The 18,852-nt window shown below is 33.9% G+C and overlaps 1 protein-coding gene across 11 annotated transcripts in view; it reads right to left on the bottom strand.

Moving 5' to 3' along the window:
• MBD5 (methyl-CpG binding domain protein 5) overlaps window positions 1–18,852 on the bottom strand; it is a 447,080-nt gene that overhangs the window by 44,054 nt on the left and 384,174 nt on the right. For all 11 annotated transcript variants that reach the window (XR_008911762.1, XM_056797199.1, XM_056797196.1 and 8 more), the window contains 4 exons: window positions 16,986–17,643; window positions 13,452–13,554; window positions 12,356–12,536; window positions 9,070–11,205 (listed from right to left, as the gene is read on the bottom strand). Coding sequence is in view for 10 of the 11 variants with exons in the window: in XM_056797199.1 (XP_056653177.1) it covers window positions 9,070–11,205; window positions 12,356–12,536; window positions 13,452–13,554; window positions 16,986–17,098 (2,533 nt within the window). In the remaining variant the exon portion in view is untranslated. The remainder of the gene's footprint in view (window positions 1–9,069; window positions 11,206–12,355; window positions 12,537–13,451; window positions 13,555–16,985; window positions 17,644–18,852) is intronic.

The raw sequence follows: 18,852 nt of genomic DNA, 5'->3' as shown, positions 1-18,852 counted from the left end.
TTTTCCTATAAGTCTACCCCCCCCTCCCCCGTCAATATTCTGGTGCAACCCGTCATCACCTTTTGCCTGTTCTATTGCAATACTCTTGATTGGTTTACCTACCTCTATCCAGTGGTGGCAAACTTATGGAATGGGTGCCAAAGATGGCACATAGAGTGCTCTCTGTGGGCATGTGGCTGCCCCCCCCCTTCCCGTTGGTTACTATAGAGACAGAGGGACTTGGGTAGAGCTGCTCCACCCTCTACCCCTCATCATGCCTGATGACATTTTTTCATATTCCCTATCCCTCTGTCCAGTAGCCAGTGAATGCATAGAGGGTAAGGTAGTCAACTCAAAGGTGGCAGAGCTGAAGGGGAGCAGAGTACTCAGGCCACTCCCCTCCCACTTTCTATACTCACTGAGGACATTCCTTACTTCACCTACCCCTCTTTCCAGCAGCCCAATGGGAGCACTTTCTCCCTCCCCTGCATGGGGTGGGCCCAGGTGGTGGGGCCTAGCACTAAACCTCTGGGAGTTAGGGGCAGGGCTCAGCACTCTATCTCTAAAAGGTTTGCCATTGCTGCTCTAGTCTCTCTTCAGAGAAGTACAGCCTCCATTCCGTTCACAATGATTTTCTCACAGGTCTGACTGTGTTGTCTCTCTATTAAATTCCAGTGGCTCCCCTATTACTTCCAGAATTAAATATAAAATCCTCTGTTTAGCTTTTAAGGCATTTCAAAGCTTAGCCCCTTCCTACCTTTCTAGCCTTTACTTCCACTTGTTTTTCAAATCTAGCACTTCATGGCTTTGCAATGGCTGGCTCCCATACCTGGAATGCTCTAATATCTAGCTTGACCTCCTGGCTTCCCTCAAGACTGCTCAATTTCCACCTTCTACAAGAGATATTTCTTAGTATCAACCAAATCAGCCTTCTCTGATATTATTTCCTTCTCTCTCTCTCTTCCCCTTCTTGTCAGTCTCTTTCATACGTTTCCCATATATACTTTCTTGTGTGTTTTTTTTCCCTCTAAAGGTGCTTTAGCATAGTGCCTGATAATAGTAAGTACTTAATAAATACTTTTAAACAAACCGACTGCTCTGAATAAATTAATGATATTTAATTTTTATCACATGAACTTGAAAAATATTTTTTTTGAAACTTTGAATGAAAAAGTCATACATTATATCCATCTGACTTTATGGGTGGGTAAGAACTGATTCAATTGATCATCATAAATCACTAAGGGAGTGTCAAATCTGCCTTTCATAGATTTCATAATACTTTGATGAAGCTTACTTTAAATATATAAACTATTCTAGAAATAGTCTTGACAAAAGGGGGTTTTATTGCTAATAATTTGCTATTAGGCGTTTATCGGAGTTATATAGATGTTGAAGAAAATTATATTTGATCCTCTTGCATATATCCACATAATATCAAGAAAGAAAGGATACAAGGAAAATGAATGGTTGGAAAATCAGAGAAGAGAAAAATCTAGGTTCTGGAAGTATGTTTCAGGATCTCAAATCAAAATGCAGAGATAAGTTCAGTACGTGACCACATGTAAGTTCCTGAAGCCACTTGTTCATTATTGCCATCAGTTTATCAATAATGTATTAAACTAGAATGTATTTTTATGACTGGATGCAATTAGTGGTTGGATATTTTTTCATTCAATTTATTTTAAACTGTCACTTTCCGGTGAGACTATTTTTAACAAAAATTTCTGTATTAATGTTTTTTTTTAATAAAAAATTTTGATACAGCTAAAATTTTTGTATTTTCAGACTATGTTTCAGAAAGCATTTCTGTATCTTATTCAATGTTTGAAGATGGTTATTCTTTACTTGATGCAAATTAATTAGTATATACCTGGAAGTTAAATTCTTTATGGGAGGAAGAATTGCTTTAACTCTCTCCCTCCCTTTCTCCAACTACTAACCTTCCTAGCTCCCTTTTCAGTTCCAATTGAAATTCCACCCTCTACAGGAAGCTTTCTCTAATTCTTCTTAATTCCAGTACCTTCCCTCTGTTAAACTTTTTTCATATTTATCTTGGATTTATAGAACCTCTATAAAATTCATTCTAACCTCACTTGGAATGACTTTGTTTGCATGTTTTCTCCCTGACTAGATTATAAACTTGAAAGCAGGGACTATCTTTTGCCTCCTTTTTGTATTTCCACTGCTTAGCACAGTGCCTTGCACATATTAGGTACTTAATAAATGTTTATTGATGTTATTTTGCAATTTTTTTGATTGCTCTTCCAATGAGTTACATCTGTTTCAATTTAACTTTCTCCAATCCCCAACTCTGCATCAATCTATAGGCAAAGAAATATACCCTTAATTCAGCCTTTAAAGAAAAGCTATCATGCCTTTTTTAGGTGTGGGTTTTTAATATGCTATTCTTATTAAAACAGAATATACTTTTAAAATATAATTATAGAGATAGTCTCCATAAAATATCTTCCTATCTCATATGTATTGACATTTGTTTGCATGTTGTCTCTCCCATTAGATTATAGCTCCCCGAGGGCAGGGACTATCTCAATTTGTATGTTGGATATTAAGCCCAGTCAGTACCCGGCACAGTAACTGCTTAATAAATATTTATTAATTGATTGAAAGAAGTCTTCAGGAAAGAAAACAATATAATAGGATTTCAAGTAGGCCAGCAGGAACTTGCTCCTTAATACCTGATAAGTGTGGGCTCTGGTAGATAAAATAGACTCCTAGGTTCACAGGATCATATATTTAGAGAAGGTGGGCCCCTTAGAGATCTTCTAGTCTAACCTCCTTACTTTAAAGTCAATTAGTCAACAACTCTTTACTAAATCCTACTCTGCTAGCCACTGTACATTCCTTGAAACAGAGGATTCGCTTAAGGTCACAGAATTAGAATTCAAAACTGAGTTGTTTGGCTTCATATCAATATGCTAGTTTCTACTATGTCAAACTGCTAAAAACAACAACCAAAAGCCCCACAAAAACCCAACAAACACAGGGGGAAAGCTACATGGTTCAGTTTTAAGAAATGACTAACATCTTTAGTAAAGCTCCATGTGATTCCATAGGAGCATAGGCTTAGAGCTGGAAGATACTCTGAATATCATCTAGTCCAACTTGCTTATTTTGCAGATAAGGAAACAGATTTATAGAAGTAAAGTGGTTTCTCCTAGGTCAGACCATTTTATTAAGGGTCAAATTTAGGAATTGTATCACGATGCTCTCTGGAAAGGGATAGTATGTAACTTTCATTGCTTTTTCTTTTAATCATCTGTTAAAACAGGGACTTTTAGGAGCATAGTTGGAATGATCAGACTAAAAAGCATACCATTCTTCAGTTATTAATATGGATTTGAGAAGTGAAATAAATGGAATTTTAGAAATAATTTTTCTGTTTTTTCCCCCTTTTTTTGAAGTTATAGCTATTTCTCTTAAATTTTTTTTTTCTGATCCCAAACACTATGACAGGTTGTTTGTAACCCACAGGCAAAGAAAGAAATACAACCCCAACTCAGCATTTAAAGAATAGTTATGTCTATAATCATATCTTAATTTATTGGTTTTATAAGTGTGGGTTTTTAAACATGCTGTTCATAAAAGAGGATACATCTATAAAAATACTATATATAGATAACCTCCACAAAATACATTCCAACCTCATTTGGATCAACATGAGTAATTTTCCCAACTACTGATCCAGGCCTAGGAATTCGATAAAAAATGTACCCAAAAAAGTCAACTTGCTGATTGACATAAGTTGTGGTTGTTGCGACTAAAAGAGAGAAACAAAATAAAACAAAACAAATTCCAACAAATCAACTGCAGGTTAAGCTTAAGGTAGTGATTGAGAGGTACTTTGGCTTGGTCCATAGAAATCCCACCTGGAGTTCAAGTTCTACTCTAGTTCAAACTCCACTTCTGATATATTCTGGCTCTGGGACCCTGGGACATGTCACTCAATCTCTCATAGCCCAAGGCCACTCTCTAAGAGTGTATGTTGCAGAGGGGTGGAAGATCTAGCCTTGGTAGAGCAAATAACCTCTTTAGGAGTTTCCATATAGGTGAAATCACATGTGTAGAACAAATAAAAGAATGATTAAAAGACACAGTTATATCAGTATAACCAGTCAAAGGCATTCTTGATATGATAATGCCCTCTTTGGGTTATTAAAAATATGGCCGCTTAATTTCTAGAAAAGGAGCCAACAGAGTTTGTAATTATTTAGGAAAATACATGACTGTAAGAAGCAAGGTAAGGAGACAAGTAAAGAAACTTGATTCCCAGAAAAATTATGACTTTTCCAAGGCAGGTCATTGTGTTGTTGCCAGTGATGCAGATGAAACAAGAAATTAGATTTTTCTGGCTGTTGACCTTATTGTCTTTTAGAACTTGTGACAATAGAAAGAACTTTACATTCAAAAGTTACTGTAATTTGGCACTATCCAATGTTTGCTGACATAATTCTAAAATTATCTTTTTGTAAGGCAGATGCATTATAAAAATTTTTTATAATGATAATGATAGGTTTGTATGTAAATATATATAAGTACAATAGAATAGAAAAATGCATTGAATTTTAAGAAATGTATCAGAGTCCTTAAAAACTGACATGTGACTCTTAGATCTTGTAGTCATTCAGGGCACTAATTTGACAGTTTGTTGTAGCGAAATATCAACAATTAAAAAAAAATCATGCCCAGGAAAAAGGAGAAATAATAGTTCCTTTTGTACTACTTTGAGAAATTGCCATAGTTTTAAAGTTTACTATCACTAAAATTAAATCTAGGAAATTAGATGTAGTTTTAGTGTTTGATTAGAGAACAAGCAGGAGTAAATTGTTAACTGAGAGGCCTTGTGAATCATATAGTGATTGAAAATATAGAAACAGTTTGATTTGAGTGCAAATATTTTCAACAGTAGTTATTAATTAATCACTCACAATTCCTAACAGAATTGTCCCCTTGATTTATGTAAATGTTGATGTGAACAAATGAAAAGTTATCACTAAGTGAAATATTATTCTTTCGTTAATAGGTGCTAAACTAAAACCTGTAAACCCCAAAACAGACTCTCTTGCTTAACCTCTCAGTGCCTTTATCCCCTTATCTGAGAAAAGAAAAGGCAACTAATTCCCTCTCCTCCTTCATGGAGTTATTCTGAAAGTGAATGAAGAATCAAGTCAAATATGAATATTGAATTGTTTACTTTTTGGGAACTTATGTAGCAATAAAGAGATGGGGAAAGGATGGGATTCAGAACTAGAAAAGGCCTTGAGACCATCTGTAAGTCTTTGGAAAAGTAGGACTGAAATGAGAAGAAAAGAATGGGTATGGAGATATGTAAGTTTGTAAATAATCCCCAGAGGAAATAACTAAAACAGAGTTCATAAAACAGATCACCAAAGAAGAGAGGGAGGATAGTCATCATGGAGCCTCCAGATTCCTAAGCAAAGAATTATTCAAATCCCAAATCTTTACAAGTCAACTAATGTAGGAGAGTGGGAAAAGCATTTAACCTGGAGGCAATCTAGCTAACAAAGTCAAGTTACTTTGGGGAACATACTTAATTCTCTAAAAGACTAAAATTGGACCCATTTTCCCACCTAAGGTTCTTTGTTTAAAGCTTTGATATTCACCTTACATATCACCTTCCAAGAAGTCTAACTTAATTAAATGCTATGGGCCAATGATAAAAAAAAAATCAACTAACACAATGGTGGATTGACAATTGGTCAATTTCTGAAAGTACTATTGCAGTTTATCTATTATTGATCTGTTATCAAATAAACTCTTTATGATTCTAAGCATACAACATCATAAGCTAGGAATGAACAGTGAAAGGTGAGTAGGATAACCTGTCAGTTAGCTAGAAAGTACAATGTATATCTCAAAGTCCTGAAGTATGGTATGTACTGCCTGTCTGTTGAACTTAATTTATTACTTGTGAACATAGTGATATGGTGGAATGAATATTACATGTCAAAACCAGGCTCAAAACCATTCCTGCCATTTTATTAGTGGTCCTTTTACTTTTGGTAAGTCATCAATTTTTAAGTCTCAGATTTCCTTATGTGTAAAATAGGGATAATTAAGAACACTTGTACTAGTTACCTTACAGTTTGGGTGTGAAGATCAAATGAGAAAAAGTACATAAGTACTTTGTAAATGATGAAGCATTATGTAAATTATGTTATGATGAAGAGGATGATGATTGTTACTGTAAATAAGTTTCTGAAATACAAAGTAACAACTTCCCCTCTTGCTTGCATCATGGGATGCTTACATCACTGTTCTTTAATGAACATGCCCTCCTTGCTGAGGCTTCCTGTTTTTCTGGCTTTCCATTAAGTTTCAGCTCAGACCCTCTGTTTGGTACCTGCCACAGCACAGCTCCCTTTCATATCACTTTTTATCCACTGGGTATATATTTTGTATGTACCTAGTTCTTGATATGCTGTCTCCTTCATGTGAGCTCATTAAGGGGAGGGGCTATTTTAATTTTCTTTGTATTCTTAGTGGTTAGCACAGAATCTGGTTCACATTAATTAATAAATGCTTTTTATTGATTGATTTTATTAAGTCAGTGTGATACTAGATTTGGAGATGGAGGAACTGGCTTCAAATCTGTGCAGTGCCTACTTGACCTTGGACAAGTCAATTCCTACCTATAGACCTTTTTCTTTATCTATAAAATGAAGAGTTGCATTAGCTGGTCTCTAAAGCCCCTTCCAGATCTTAATTTGTGATCCTAAGAACTATTATATTGTCTCATTAATGATCTCTGAATTCAGCCTATCACACGTTATATATGCTTAAGCTAATTATATAAAATAATAAAATTTTTAGTAGGCACAACAGCTTTACTATAAATTAGAAGAATAGGCAGATGAAATCTTTACCAAAAATGGCTTGTTAAAATAGCTGTTAGTAATTAAACATATTTACTTTCATAATCATATCTACAAGTTAGTTTTTTTTTCAACAAAACCTACTGACAATTAAAGAAAAACTTTCTGCTTATTGTCATTTGATTGGATATATTAGCATGATTTTTATTTTTATCTTTTTTGGTCATTCCTCAACTAAAAACTTTCACTTAAAAACTGATTTTTAACCAGTGTGTTCTGACACATTGTGTAAATCACCACTATAGACCAGGCATTTTTCAAAAAAGTACAAAAAAAAAGTACAAAAAAGTACAAAAAGAGGGAAAAAAAGTAGAAAGGTTAAAAATGAAACTCTACATATAAAAATTAAAGAAAATTAGAATGTAAAAGTTGGTTTTATATATTAGAAAAATAAAAATATTGATGAATTAATAAAATTTATAAAAAAAAAAGATGAGGAAGTGTTAAAAGTTAAAAAAAGAGCACCCCAAAAGGACTAACCGAATCTGATCTAAATGATGAAATGTGTGTTCAGTCTATCTGTACATTTTTAACTGAAGTTACTGACTTTATATAACTTCAGCTTATTGTATGCATAGGACCAGTTTTTCATTTGTATAGCTCTACCCACAGAATTATCTGCAAAAGGATATGAATCTTGGAAAAGATCCTGTTAGGTATTTTCATACTATAACTCATTAAAGAATAAATTTCATGTGCTGTCAGAGAACAATAATATAAAACTGATTATTATATGTTCAAATATTTCCTGAACCATATATTCTATTTCAGCCAAACACAAGAGCATAGTGAACAGATCTTTAAAAAACTATACAAGAAAATACGATACAGTTGACTGCTATAGATGGCAGCATTTCTTGCAACAACAGTTGAAAAATATCTGATTTCAACAGTAACAACAAAGATAAATAGGTGATAATACTTTTTCCAAGCTGTTAAATATGTATACACAAACATATGCATTTTAAAAATTACAAAAGCATCACTGATTCCCATATATAATTGTTTTTCTAAAACCACTGTTTTTGTAACCAGGAAAATCAGTTCGATAAAATGACACCCAAATATAAAACATGGAAACTATAAATACTAGGAGAAAAATAACAATGAAACAACAAGTTATCTTATTGGTGAATCAGTATTCTTAAAAAAAATAAAGAGCATAAAAATTCTCTGGGTGTACGACGCACATTTCAGACATTCTTCCTACTCTAAATCTTGAATGCTCTTAGTTTTAATTTTGCTTTTTCTTTCTTCATTTTAAAGGTTTAACAGGTTTGTATGAATTAACTGATTTCATTTCCTTTAATGTATGTATTTGTGATTCTTCATCATTTCATTACTTTTTAAGATTATGTTGCAAAAAATCTTCATTCGTCATACATATACTTTTGTACTAATAATTAGCATGATATCTATTGTTTTTTTAAAAATTCAATTCTTTTCATTATTTCTTTTATCATCATGATGAAACCTCCAATTTTTCATTTTAAAATAAAAACAAACAACCAATATTTTCTACAGGTTTTCAGAGAAAAGTGAGGATAAAGGATAGTAGACTAGTATAAGAAAAAGACAAGAAATTTCTAAAGCTTCTTATCATCTTTTGCATTCATTTACTTATCTATCTGTTTTGGTTATTATCCTTAAAAATATAAAGCTAATTTTCTCCCTTTGAATTTTTCAGGATGAACTACATTTATCTGAAAATATCTCTCTGTTAGTGAAGAAGGTTTTATGTTGGGATGAACAAAATCAACTAACAGAAAGCCTTGCCTTGTTTGTTCCTTTTGAATTTGAGCAATTTGGAAGATTTTATGACTGACTAAAAAACAGAATAATAAAATCAACACAGATTATTGAAAAAAAAATACAAGCTCTGCCCAACATAGGAATCTTGTCAGACTACAATGAGTATGCAAAGTATGTAAAACATTTTGTAAATTTTAGAGTATTCCAAAACCTATTATTAATGACATGGTATACTCTTGTCTAGAATTTTTAAAAGCAAATATTTAGCACTTTACAAAGTAAAGTCACAAATAATAAAGATATTGATATGTCTTTGAAATGAATAAGGATACATTTTTGTAATGAAATATTTTGGTATAGGTCAAAAAGTATTAGAAAACTCTAGTGCACCCCTGGGTACCATTTTAAAATAAAACCATACCTGCATCAGAACTTGTTTGATTACAGCTGCTAACAATGCTGTTTGGTATCATTGGAGTGGATGATGCTGAAATCCTTGACTGAGGTGGGTTTGGGTGTAATGGACCTCCTAAAGCCATGCCTGGCTGACTGAGCATTCCACAATTCCCACTAGCCTGAATCTGATTTATTAAGCCTGCAAGATGGTGGTTTGGCCCTGGGCTGCTACCATGGATGAAGTTGGTGTTAGCATTCTGGCAGTGCATGGCTTCCCCTCTTAAAGGTAAGTTCTGTGTCAATGAATTTTGAAGAACACTGGAATTTATATTGGTGTCTGTGAAATGCAGCTGGTTAGCAGAGCAAGGCAAAGCAGGATTGGAGCTCCCACAACCCGTGGAACTATTGCTGCTCATGTGTGAGCTTTGACAACTCATGGACTGCAGTAACTGAGACATGGAATTGATGGGAAATGAACCTTGACTTTGCTTCCTTATCAAGTCAGGACCAGGTTTAGGAACTGAAGAACTATCCATATGAGACTGTCTAAGCAAACTCAACACAGTAGTAGTTGGCTGTTTTCTTTTCCTCATAGATTCTTTCTGCTGAGACATTAATTTATCTCTTAGTGCTGCTCGGCCACTTTGCCCTTCACTTGTTGGTAGAAGCATGTTGGCAGTAGGAGGGAACATGGTATTTAAAGTGCTATGTCCTTCGGTGTTGCCACTATTGGCAACAGCTCCAGAATTGCTACTGCTGTTATTGTTGTTACCAGCAAGTTTGTTTTGATTTGCTAGCTGTGCTTTGGCTGCTGCTGAGAGTAAACTACTTGCTGGAAAGGAGGCAGCATTGTGCTGGTTCAAAATCTGATTTAAAGGCATTCCCAGCAAACCAGGCTGACTCTTTAAAGGTCCATTTCCAGCAGATGCAGTAGGAAATGCTGCATTGCTTGGAGCATTTAGTACATTACTCATTCCAGCAATTAATGGGTTGGGGATGTCCTTGTACTGATGAAGTCCATCAGGCTTGGTGGAAGGGCTTGATGGCATTGATGGTCTTGGGGACCCTATTGTTGACCGTGGTGACCGTGGTGGAACTTTAATACCACTACAAGTAGATTGGGGTCCTACAGGTGGCATCATGAAATTCCCATGATCTGATGATGTGGAAGATGAACGTGATCTTTGGGGTGATGCCTCAATCCTTCCAATTCCGGTTCCCATCATATGCACTGGGGATGTCACTGGTGAAGGAGACAGGGAGGTTGAAGCTGAATGTTGAACTCTTTGAACATGACTTCCATGGCTCATGTGGCCAGGTTTAACAGTTGGCAAAGGGAGATTACTTGGCAAAGGAACAACAGCAGGAGGCATGCTTACATTCATCACAGGTACCTGAGAGTGGACATTTGAATGGAAATTGGTAGGATTAATGAGAATAGGGTTCTGATTTACTGGTTTACTAGGAATAGGGTCAAGAATGCCAAGTGGATCTTTTTCTGATGTTAATGGCTTTTTCTGAAGAGCACAAGAAGGTGGTGGAGGGGGAGGTGGGCCTTGGGGTGGTTTGTGGTGGAACATTGCTCGTGGTATTTCCATATTAGTTGAAAAATTACACATTGGTTTTTTCATTACTGGACTCTTTGTAGTCAAGGTTGGGGAGAGAGGTATATTAGTCCTTCCAGCCATTGCACAGGATGACTGTACAGGAGAACCATGTAGCATTACTGAGGGTGGAGAAAGAGGAGTCCTATTCATATGAATAGGACTAGAATTAGGAGCTCCATGAAAACCAGTATTACTCCTTGTGAAAACATCAGGGCTTCCAAGTGGGTCAGTCCTAGGAGAGATTGAGCCATCTCCATATATCTGGGATCCTGATGAAGCTGGACTAGGAAGTCCACCATGACTGCCACGATATGGAGATTTTTGACCATGCTCACTGCTGCCCAATCTCTGCCTAGGATAGACAGAATGAAGTTCTTGTTGCTGGCTTCCAGTCAGCTCTTGAACATAAAGCCTTCCCATGGCATTAGATGCTCCAATCATTAACTTGAAAGGATTCTTACATTCTGGCATTACAGAATTTGTAATTCCTTCATGTGATTTAGTTCTCATTGATCTTGGAGTTGCTGCCCGTGAAGTTACTATTGGAGTTGCACCTGATATTAAAAGAAAAACAAAAAAAAATACAAACACCTGTTAATATTCTGAAAATGATATATATGCTTATATCTGAAGTCTAACATCTTATAAATTAGAGTTTAAAAGGGCACATGCATTCCATTTGTCAATCTTAGGTAGCCTTTCTTATTACTTCCCAAAGATGGGCACTTGGCACCACCTTCTCTTTCATTTCTGACTCCAAGGCTTGGCTCATGTTGTTTCTTGTCTTAAAAAACATTTCCCTCCATCTTACCTAAAGCCCTCCTATCCCTGTAGGGTTAAGTCATGTACTATTCTCTTCCATAACAACTTCCTTGATCATTCAATTAATTACTGATCTACACATTCCTTCAAACTCTTAGAACATAATAGTATTTCTAGAGTGCAGTGTTCACTCCAACCATTGAATATGTGCTATTTAAACAGTGTTACTTAACTTTCTGTGACACATGTCTTCTTTTTCCTTGGGGTTAAACTGAATATTCTGTCAAAGGGCACAGATGGAATCAGAGTGGAAGTTCCATTTTCTACATTTTAGCTGGGGGCTTTTTTAAGATAGAGGTGGCAAGAGAGAAGGGTTGAATTTTTTAGGCCTGGAATCACTCTTATTTTTTATTTATTAAAAAAAAAAAACACTTACTTTGTCTTAGAATCAATGTATTGGTTCCAAGGAGAAGAATGGTAGGGCCTAGTCAATGGGCCTTCACTTGCCCAGGGTTACACAGCTAGGAAGTATCTGAGGCCACTTTAGAACACAGGATCTCTCATCTCTAAGGCCAGGCTCCCAATCCATGGATCCATCTAGCTGCTACCCAGAATCACTTTTAGAATGAGGATATGGTTTTTGACTAACTTTCAGCTTACAGTCTAATTTGTGATAACAATTTATGTGCAATTTGAGGACTTCCTCTTCAGAGTCAGGTATGATAATTCTGAATAGCCTCTTTTCTAACTGTTCAATAGGTCCACATTTGATTTTTAATATTTATGTGTATGCTTATATGTATCTACATACAGAAAACTTTTGGAAAATTTTTATTATTTTATGTTAAAAATGTAACAAATAATGGAATTGCAAAACTATTTTTATGGATTCTCTCTAAAGAATAAAAAACAGTCTCTCATCCATATGTAGCCATTACATACTTGTTCCTCCTCCAGGACTAGTAAGGACTAGGGAAGGGTGAGGGGCTTCCATGCTCTTATGCAGTGTTGCCACTGCAATGATTTTCCTTTTATGTATGCATAGCTTTGTGACATCTTCGTCTGCTTTAACGTCTTCTGCAGTTCTCTGTTTTACAGCAGCTCCAGGATCAAAATTAAATACCTAAAAATACAAAATAATAATTCAGAGTATATGTTGCATCTCTTTTCCCTGTGGATACCCCTTTTCTCTTCCTAACTCCCTTGGGAAAGTAAAATGTTTGGACATGAGAATACAAATCAGAATAAAAGTTTTTTTGATTCTTAAATATTAGAAAAGCAATTTTAAATGCCCTAGTAAACACAGCTGCAGAACTCAGAGCTTTTGTGGGAAATTCATTACTCTTACTCCCAGCTCACTGAAGATTTTCCTTTGCCATATAACTATCTAACAAAGCAGTCATATCTTAGATTCTTTCCCAGTTTTGGTTCCTGGAAACAGTTCAATAGAATATAATTTTAAAATTATAATGCACTTAAAAACACCAAACAACACAGATAACCTAAAACTGTTGCTCTGCTTTTTACCTTATAGTACATTCGAGTAAGTCGATTAACATAGTATCATTTTTTCTTTTTACATTGCACAATTAGTAAAATAGTTTCACCTTCTGGCTACAAGACAGTTTTGCTCTGTGATTCTAGAAAAATCTGTTAGATTTGCCACCATCATATCTGAAAATAGCACAGCATATTTGAACAGTTAAAGGAATGCAACAAAATGTGCTATAAAAACTAAACTGAGGATAGTGATGGCTGTAATAAACAAGGTGTATATTCATTTTGACGGAAATATCTAAAATAGTACACATACCAACATCCTTCAGTTTTTATTAGATTACAAAACTTTTAAGAAAAAAATCAGTTCAAATATTAATTTAAGCATTCTGAAATGCAAAAGAAAAATTTAAACCTTATTAAGTAAATATTTAGCATATGATTAAACAGTGTAAAATGACAAGCAATGTGAAAGAAAAAAAAAAGCATAAGACTCGAAGGAAAAATATATGGGAAGAGAAGCCTACTATAAAATTGTTACCTTGGGAAGAATAAGAGGACATTCCAAGCCACACTTGCAGGTTCCATCAGTAAGCAGGTAGGTTTTAACCTGCTCCAAGCAAGATAACAAAGACCCACTGGGACTGCAAAAATATTTTTAAAAAATCAGGAAATAATTTAAACTATGTACAAAATATGAAAAAGTATACTTTTTAGTTGTACTTTCTTTTACAAAATTATAGAAGTCACTAAATTACAGCCTATAAAATTACAGGTCTTTATTTTAAACTAAGAAACGTCTTAAACAGGTTTGCCAAAGCTGGAGTTAAAAGTTCCTCCCTTGTAGCACAGTAAGTTCAGGTTAAACTGGACTTTTTGTATCTTCCAAAATCGGTGTATGCCTTGATTCTACTCCTCTGAAGGCATGGTACTCTGTTCAAATTCAAGCCTATCCAGCTCTGATGGCTAAAAAGAGCTTAGAAATGTACTTATGAAATTAACTGGAAATGACTACTTTGCATTTTAAGCTTTTTCATTCAATGATTAATGTAGATTTCATTAAGTGATCCTACATTGATCATAACAGATTATGCTTCCATTTTACATATACCTTCCCACAAACCACCTGTTCCAATTCATGTGAATTTGAAAATTAATTTCTCCATTCTTTTACAGTATTGATCCTTCATTTGAGAGTAGTATATTCTTTATATCTATGAAAATGCATCCAGATTTTCTGCAAGGTGAAAAAGCAAACTCTTTATAAATATTTTACCAAACACCACACAAGCTATCTATATGTGACATATAAAAGGGCCTTAACCTTATTAGCAGTCAAATATCCTCTTGCCCATGGTGAAAAGTAAATTTATTACAAATGAGTGATGAAGAAAGGCAACATCATTACTGACTTCTTAGGAAAAAAAGGATATAAATTCCGGTTGATCTGCTTTAAATTATTAACTTTTCATTATTAACTTTTCACATAAAAAATTTAAAGCCGCTTGGCAGAAGAAGCATCACTGATATCTTATAGTTAGGGATTAGATTAGGGGAGAAATAACTATAAAATGAAAATCAGACACAAGATTTCTAAATTATTTTATAGAACTCTGTTCTAGCCATTCAGTTACACTTCCTCTCAATTAATTTTGCCCCTACAGTTGTGTAGCTCTTTAATTAACTTGAGGTAGTAATAATTAATATAAACAGTTATAAAGCCTGTAGTAAGACATAGCCTAAGATCAGAAGCAGGTAGAATATTTAACATAGAGAATTAATGCTACCCTCAGGCCAGAGTATAGTGGAAGATATGACTTACAAATTATAATAAAATTAGTCAGCTAAATATTCACTTAAAACAAAAAGTAGCTGCTGAAGGAGCTATGACAATTTAGCAAGATGCCTAAAACCAGATCAAAATCATATTGGTTAATGTTGGCTTAAGGCCCCTACTTTTATTTTCCATCCAGGAAAATTTGTTCAGAGTTACTCTCATCTTTCTTTTCTATAACAAAGAGGTAATGGTCAGAATTTAATTTTTAAAAGGAATCAATTATTGAATTGAAATGAGAAAAATCAAACTATTACAATCATTAAGGTGGCACTTAAGTAGAATTCCATCAATGATGCCAAAAATATGAAATACGACTAATAGACTCCTTTTAAAGGTAAAATTTTATTTTTCATCACTTAGTTAAAATGAAAAACTGACATGAATCTATGTGTGTATATATGTATATGAACACACACAGATACACACATATGTATATGAAAGCCAGAGAAAAAGTTAAGCAATTTATATTTAAAAGGTTATTATTAAATATTGAATAGGTTTTATTGTAAATACCTTGAAAATAGAGATTGTTTCATTTAGTATTTGTATCTTCAGATTCTAGCATATAGTAGCCACTTAATAAACAATGGCTGATAGACTGATTACACTTAAAAATGGAAATTTCAATAAAAATCGCTGAGGTCCTTCCTATATCTTGTCATTATGAAAATTCACATTTAAATACTTTTGCTTGATAACATAAATGGCAACATTTAGTAAATTAAAAAACTTGAAAACATTTTATCTTTACCCAGTTTACCCAATATGTCTACCATTTAAGAGAATGACACTATACTATAATTTAATATAAATTACACTCTTTTACCAAAAAATACCAGTGACATACATTTTTTTATGACATGAAGATTTCCAAAACCTACTTGATGATTTACCTCAAGAAACAATTAACTACAAAACTTCAAGTATGAAAACAGAATTGAGATAATTCCTTGAAGTACACTTTAACAGGATTTGACCCATGTAGTCACAGTTGAAAGCCTGATAGATATTAAGGCAACCAAACACATCAATATAGGAATTGAAATCCCCCTGTTGGAATTAGCAAAGATGACTTGATCTACATATTTTAGAATAAAAAAAATAAGTTTCTCAAATTTAAAGTTCTAAATCTATTACACAAAAATATATGGCAACATGAAAGGCAGATAAATAAGTAGAATCAGGTAAACCTGGGTTGTAGTGCTGCCTCTATGACAATGAACAAAATTACTCCATCTCTCAGTGCCTCAGACAATAGTTACACATGAATTGCTAATGTGTGAATCATTGATGGGTTTTTCTATATTGAGAGATAAAACCACAGGTCCATACTCAAAAATCCTTTTATAGATATACAAAAAAAATTTAATTATTTGATGGATTATTATTATAATAGATAGTTACTGGGAATCTGCAATTATCTCATAGTTATAATCTCTTAAAAGCCCAGCACAAGAAATTAAAACATAACTGTGAAGATATTTACTTGTTAAAAAATGTAAATATCACATAAAAAATGACTTTTTCCTGTTATTACATATAAGTGAATTGATGAAAACTCTAGAAGAAGCCATAATTATTTTGGGGAAATTTCAGGCATTATTAAGAGGTATCAACATTAATATGACATATTGTAAATGAAAATAATACTACAACAGAAAAGTCACCAGAACATTACAGAAAATAATAATGCCATCAAATGGCTATGGCATAATCTAAAATACATATTCTAGAATGTAGCACTGATATTTATATGCTTTAAAAAAAGAGCACAAATTTAGTAATGGTCAGAGGAAAATGAAATGACAAAACTTCAGGGATATGGTAGAAAATGTCCTTGTTCTGCAGTCTTAGGACCTGGGTTTAAATTCTACCTCGAGCCATTACTATTTGTGTGGCCTTAGGTTCCCTGGGGCTTGCCTTTCTCATTTGTAAAGTAAGGAGGCTATACTTGTTGGTTTTGGAGATTCCTTCTAGTTCTGGATCTATGAAATGAAATAAAAGCATTCAAATATATTTTAGGAGCGAAAATTCAATTTGTATTGTTTGTAAGCACCTAACAAAGTAGCTGGGATATAGTAGACACTTAAATGTGTATTGTTTGGATGATAATTTGTTCAGATTAGATTGAAATTTTGCATGTAATGATGATTTTGCTCAAATGTTCATAAGAGTAACATGTTTCATTCAAACTAGGCAAAGTGGAAAGGAGGAAAGAGTTATTAGAATTATGCTCACCTAATGTAAAGCACTCCATTTTGATCCACCCGACGTTGCCAGCCTACAGGAACTTGTACTGCTGGCAGGCCTCCATCCTTGTCCCCTCCATCACACTCCTTTCCTCCATTCATTTTCCGTGTCTGCTTGGGACTCCTCAGAGATATCAACAGTAAGATGATATCCTTATATTACATGGCATCATGACCCTCAAGAACAGGCCAATTCAGTACAGTTTTTTGCAGTCTGTACAAAGTGCATTGGGAAGCTTTAGCTCAGTTTGGAACCAAGTCCTTGAAATCTGCCATTGTTAAAATCAGTTGACCATTATAATCTACATTAAATAGCTGACTTTTAAACTTCCCATGTATGTATTCCTATGGACAGACTACATGTGTAAAAGTGAGTGCTTCCAAATTAAGAAAATCATATTTCTTCGAAAGGATTGAAGGGAAGTAAAGTTTCTAATTCAATAGCATGTCTCAAAACTTGAAGCCTAATAAGTTCTGTATTTGCTGAAAAAAGTCTTACTTTGACAATTATCAACTAGTTAATATTTCCAGGTATTACCCCACTTTATATGCCACATTCTTTCAACTTTATCTTCTTTTCTATATTCAAAGTGTTGTAGATTCTTTCTTCTGATTTGTTCATGTCTTCACAATGCCAATAATGCAACCTGAAATATATATAAGTATGAAAATTCCATTTTTTGGTAAGGAATGCTGTGTGATTTCTAAAATAGAACTGTTAAATGAACCACTCATTTTTACCATGTTTCTTCCTATATAAAAGAATCTCTATTTCAGCTTTATTTCCTTTTACGCCCCAATTTTGTCAATTCACTCCAGTTAAACTTATATAAGGAGTTGTCTTACACATACAACATTTCAATGATCCATGTTTGTGTTTAGACACAAACATACATTTGTGAAATATGGTGTCTTTCTTACTTTTCATCAGCATGAGACTAGTATTTCCTTTAAGACTGAGTCCAAGATTCGTCAACTGGAGAATTCACCTAATTAATCTCTCTACACTCATCATGGATAAAAAACAAAGGTGATAACTGACAGAATACTGTAGTTCAACTTAATACAACAAATGTTTATCAAGTGTTTCAATGAGTGAGATGTTGAAGGTTAATGGGGATATAAAGATGGTACTTAGTAGGAAAGACATATGCCATGTACACAAGTATGACAAAAAAAGCAGAATGTGACAGTGGCAAAGGAGAGATACAGGCAATGTGGTATAAGAAAACTTGAGAAAAGAGAGATCAACTTTAGCTGGAGATAGATCAAGGAAGATTGGATAGAAGAGAAAGGACTTAAGTTGTATATCATTTTTAAGGAAAAAATAAATGAAAACTGCTTAGAAATCTTGGAAACAGAATACAGTGTATAGTTAGAAACAAATTTAACTTCAAGAAACAAAATGGCCAAACTTTAGAATTTGAATGAAAAAGAACAAAAACTTAGGAGACCAAGAGAAGAAAAACCTTCATCAACTAAGGAAAATCAGTCAAAAGACCTCAAGATTACTTTTCATTTATGTGAAATTAAAGAAAAAAAAGTGTAATTTGAATTAAAAAGCTAAGAAGATCACTTTGTACTACAAAATAACATACCAAAAGGTTGAGCCTAATTGTTAACAAAAGTCAGAAAAAGGGAGACATTTCAGTTATTTATATCAAAGAAAAACAGAGATAAGCTTAGCATTTGACATGAAAACACAACATACTAAGCAATTAAGCCCAAACTCACATGTTTTTATGGCAAGACAAGGTCACTTGTTTTTCTTTTTTAAAACTCTCACATTAGTTAAAGACCAGTGATAGAATAAAGAAGAATAGCCAAGAAAAGAATGTTAGGTTTCAAATATCATG

Source organism: Monodelphis domestica, chromosome 4 (genome assembly GCF_027887165.1).
Source record: "Monodelphis domestica isolate mMonDom1 chromosome 4, mMonDom1.pri, whole genome shotgun sequence".
In the NCBI taxonomy this organism is placed as follows: domain Eukaryota; kingdom Metazoa; phylum Chordata; class Mammalia; order Didelphimorphia; family Didelphidae; genus Monodelphis; species Monodelphis domestica.
Note: the sequence above shows the minus strand (reverse complement) of the source record. Positions and strands in the feature narration are given on the sequence as shown.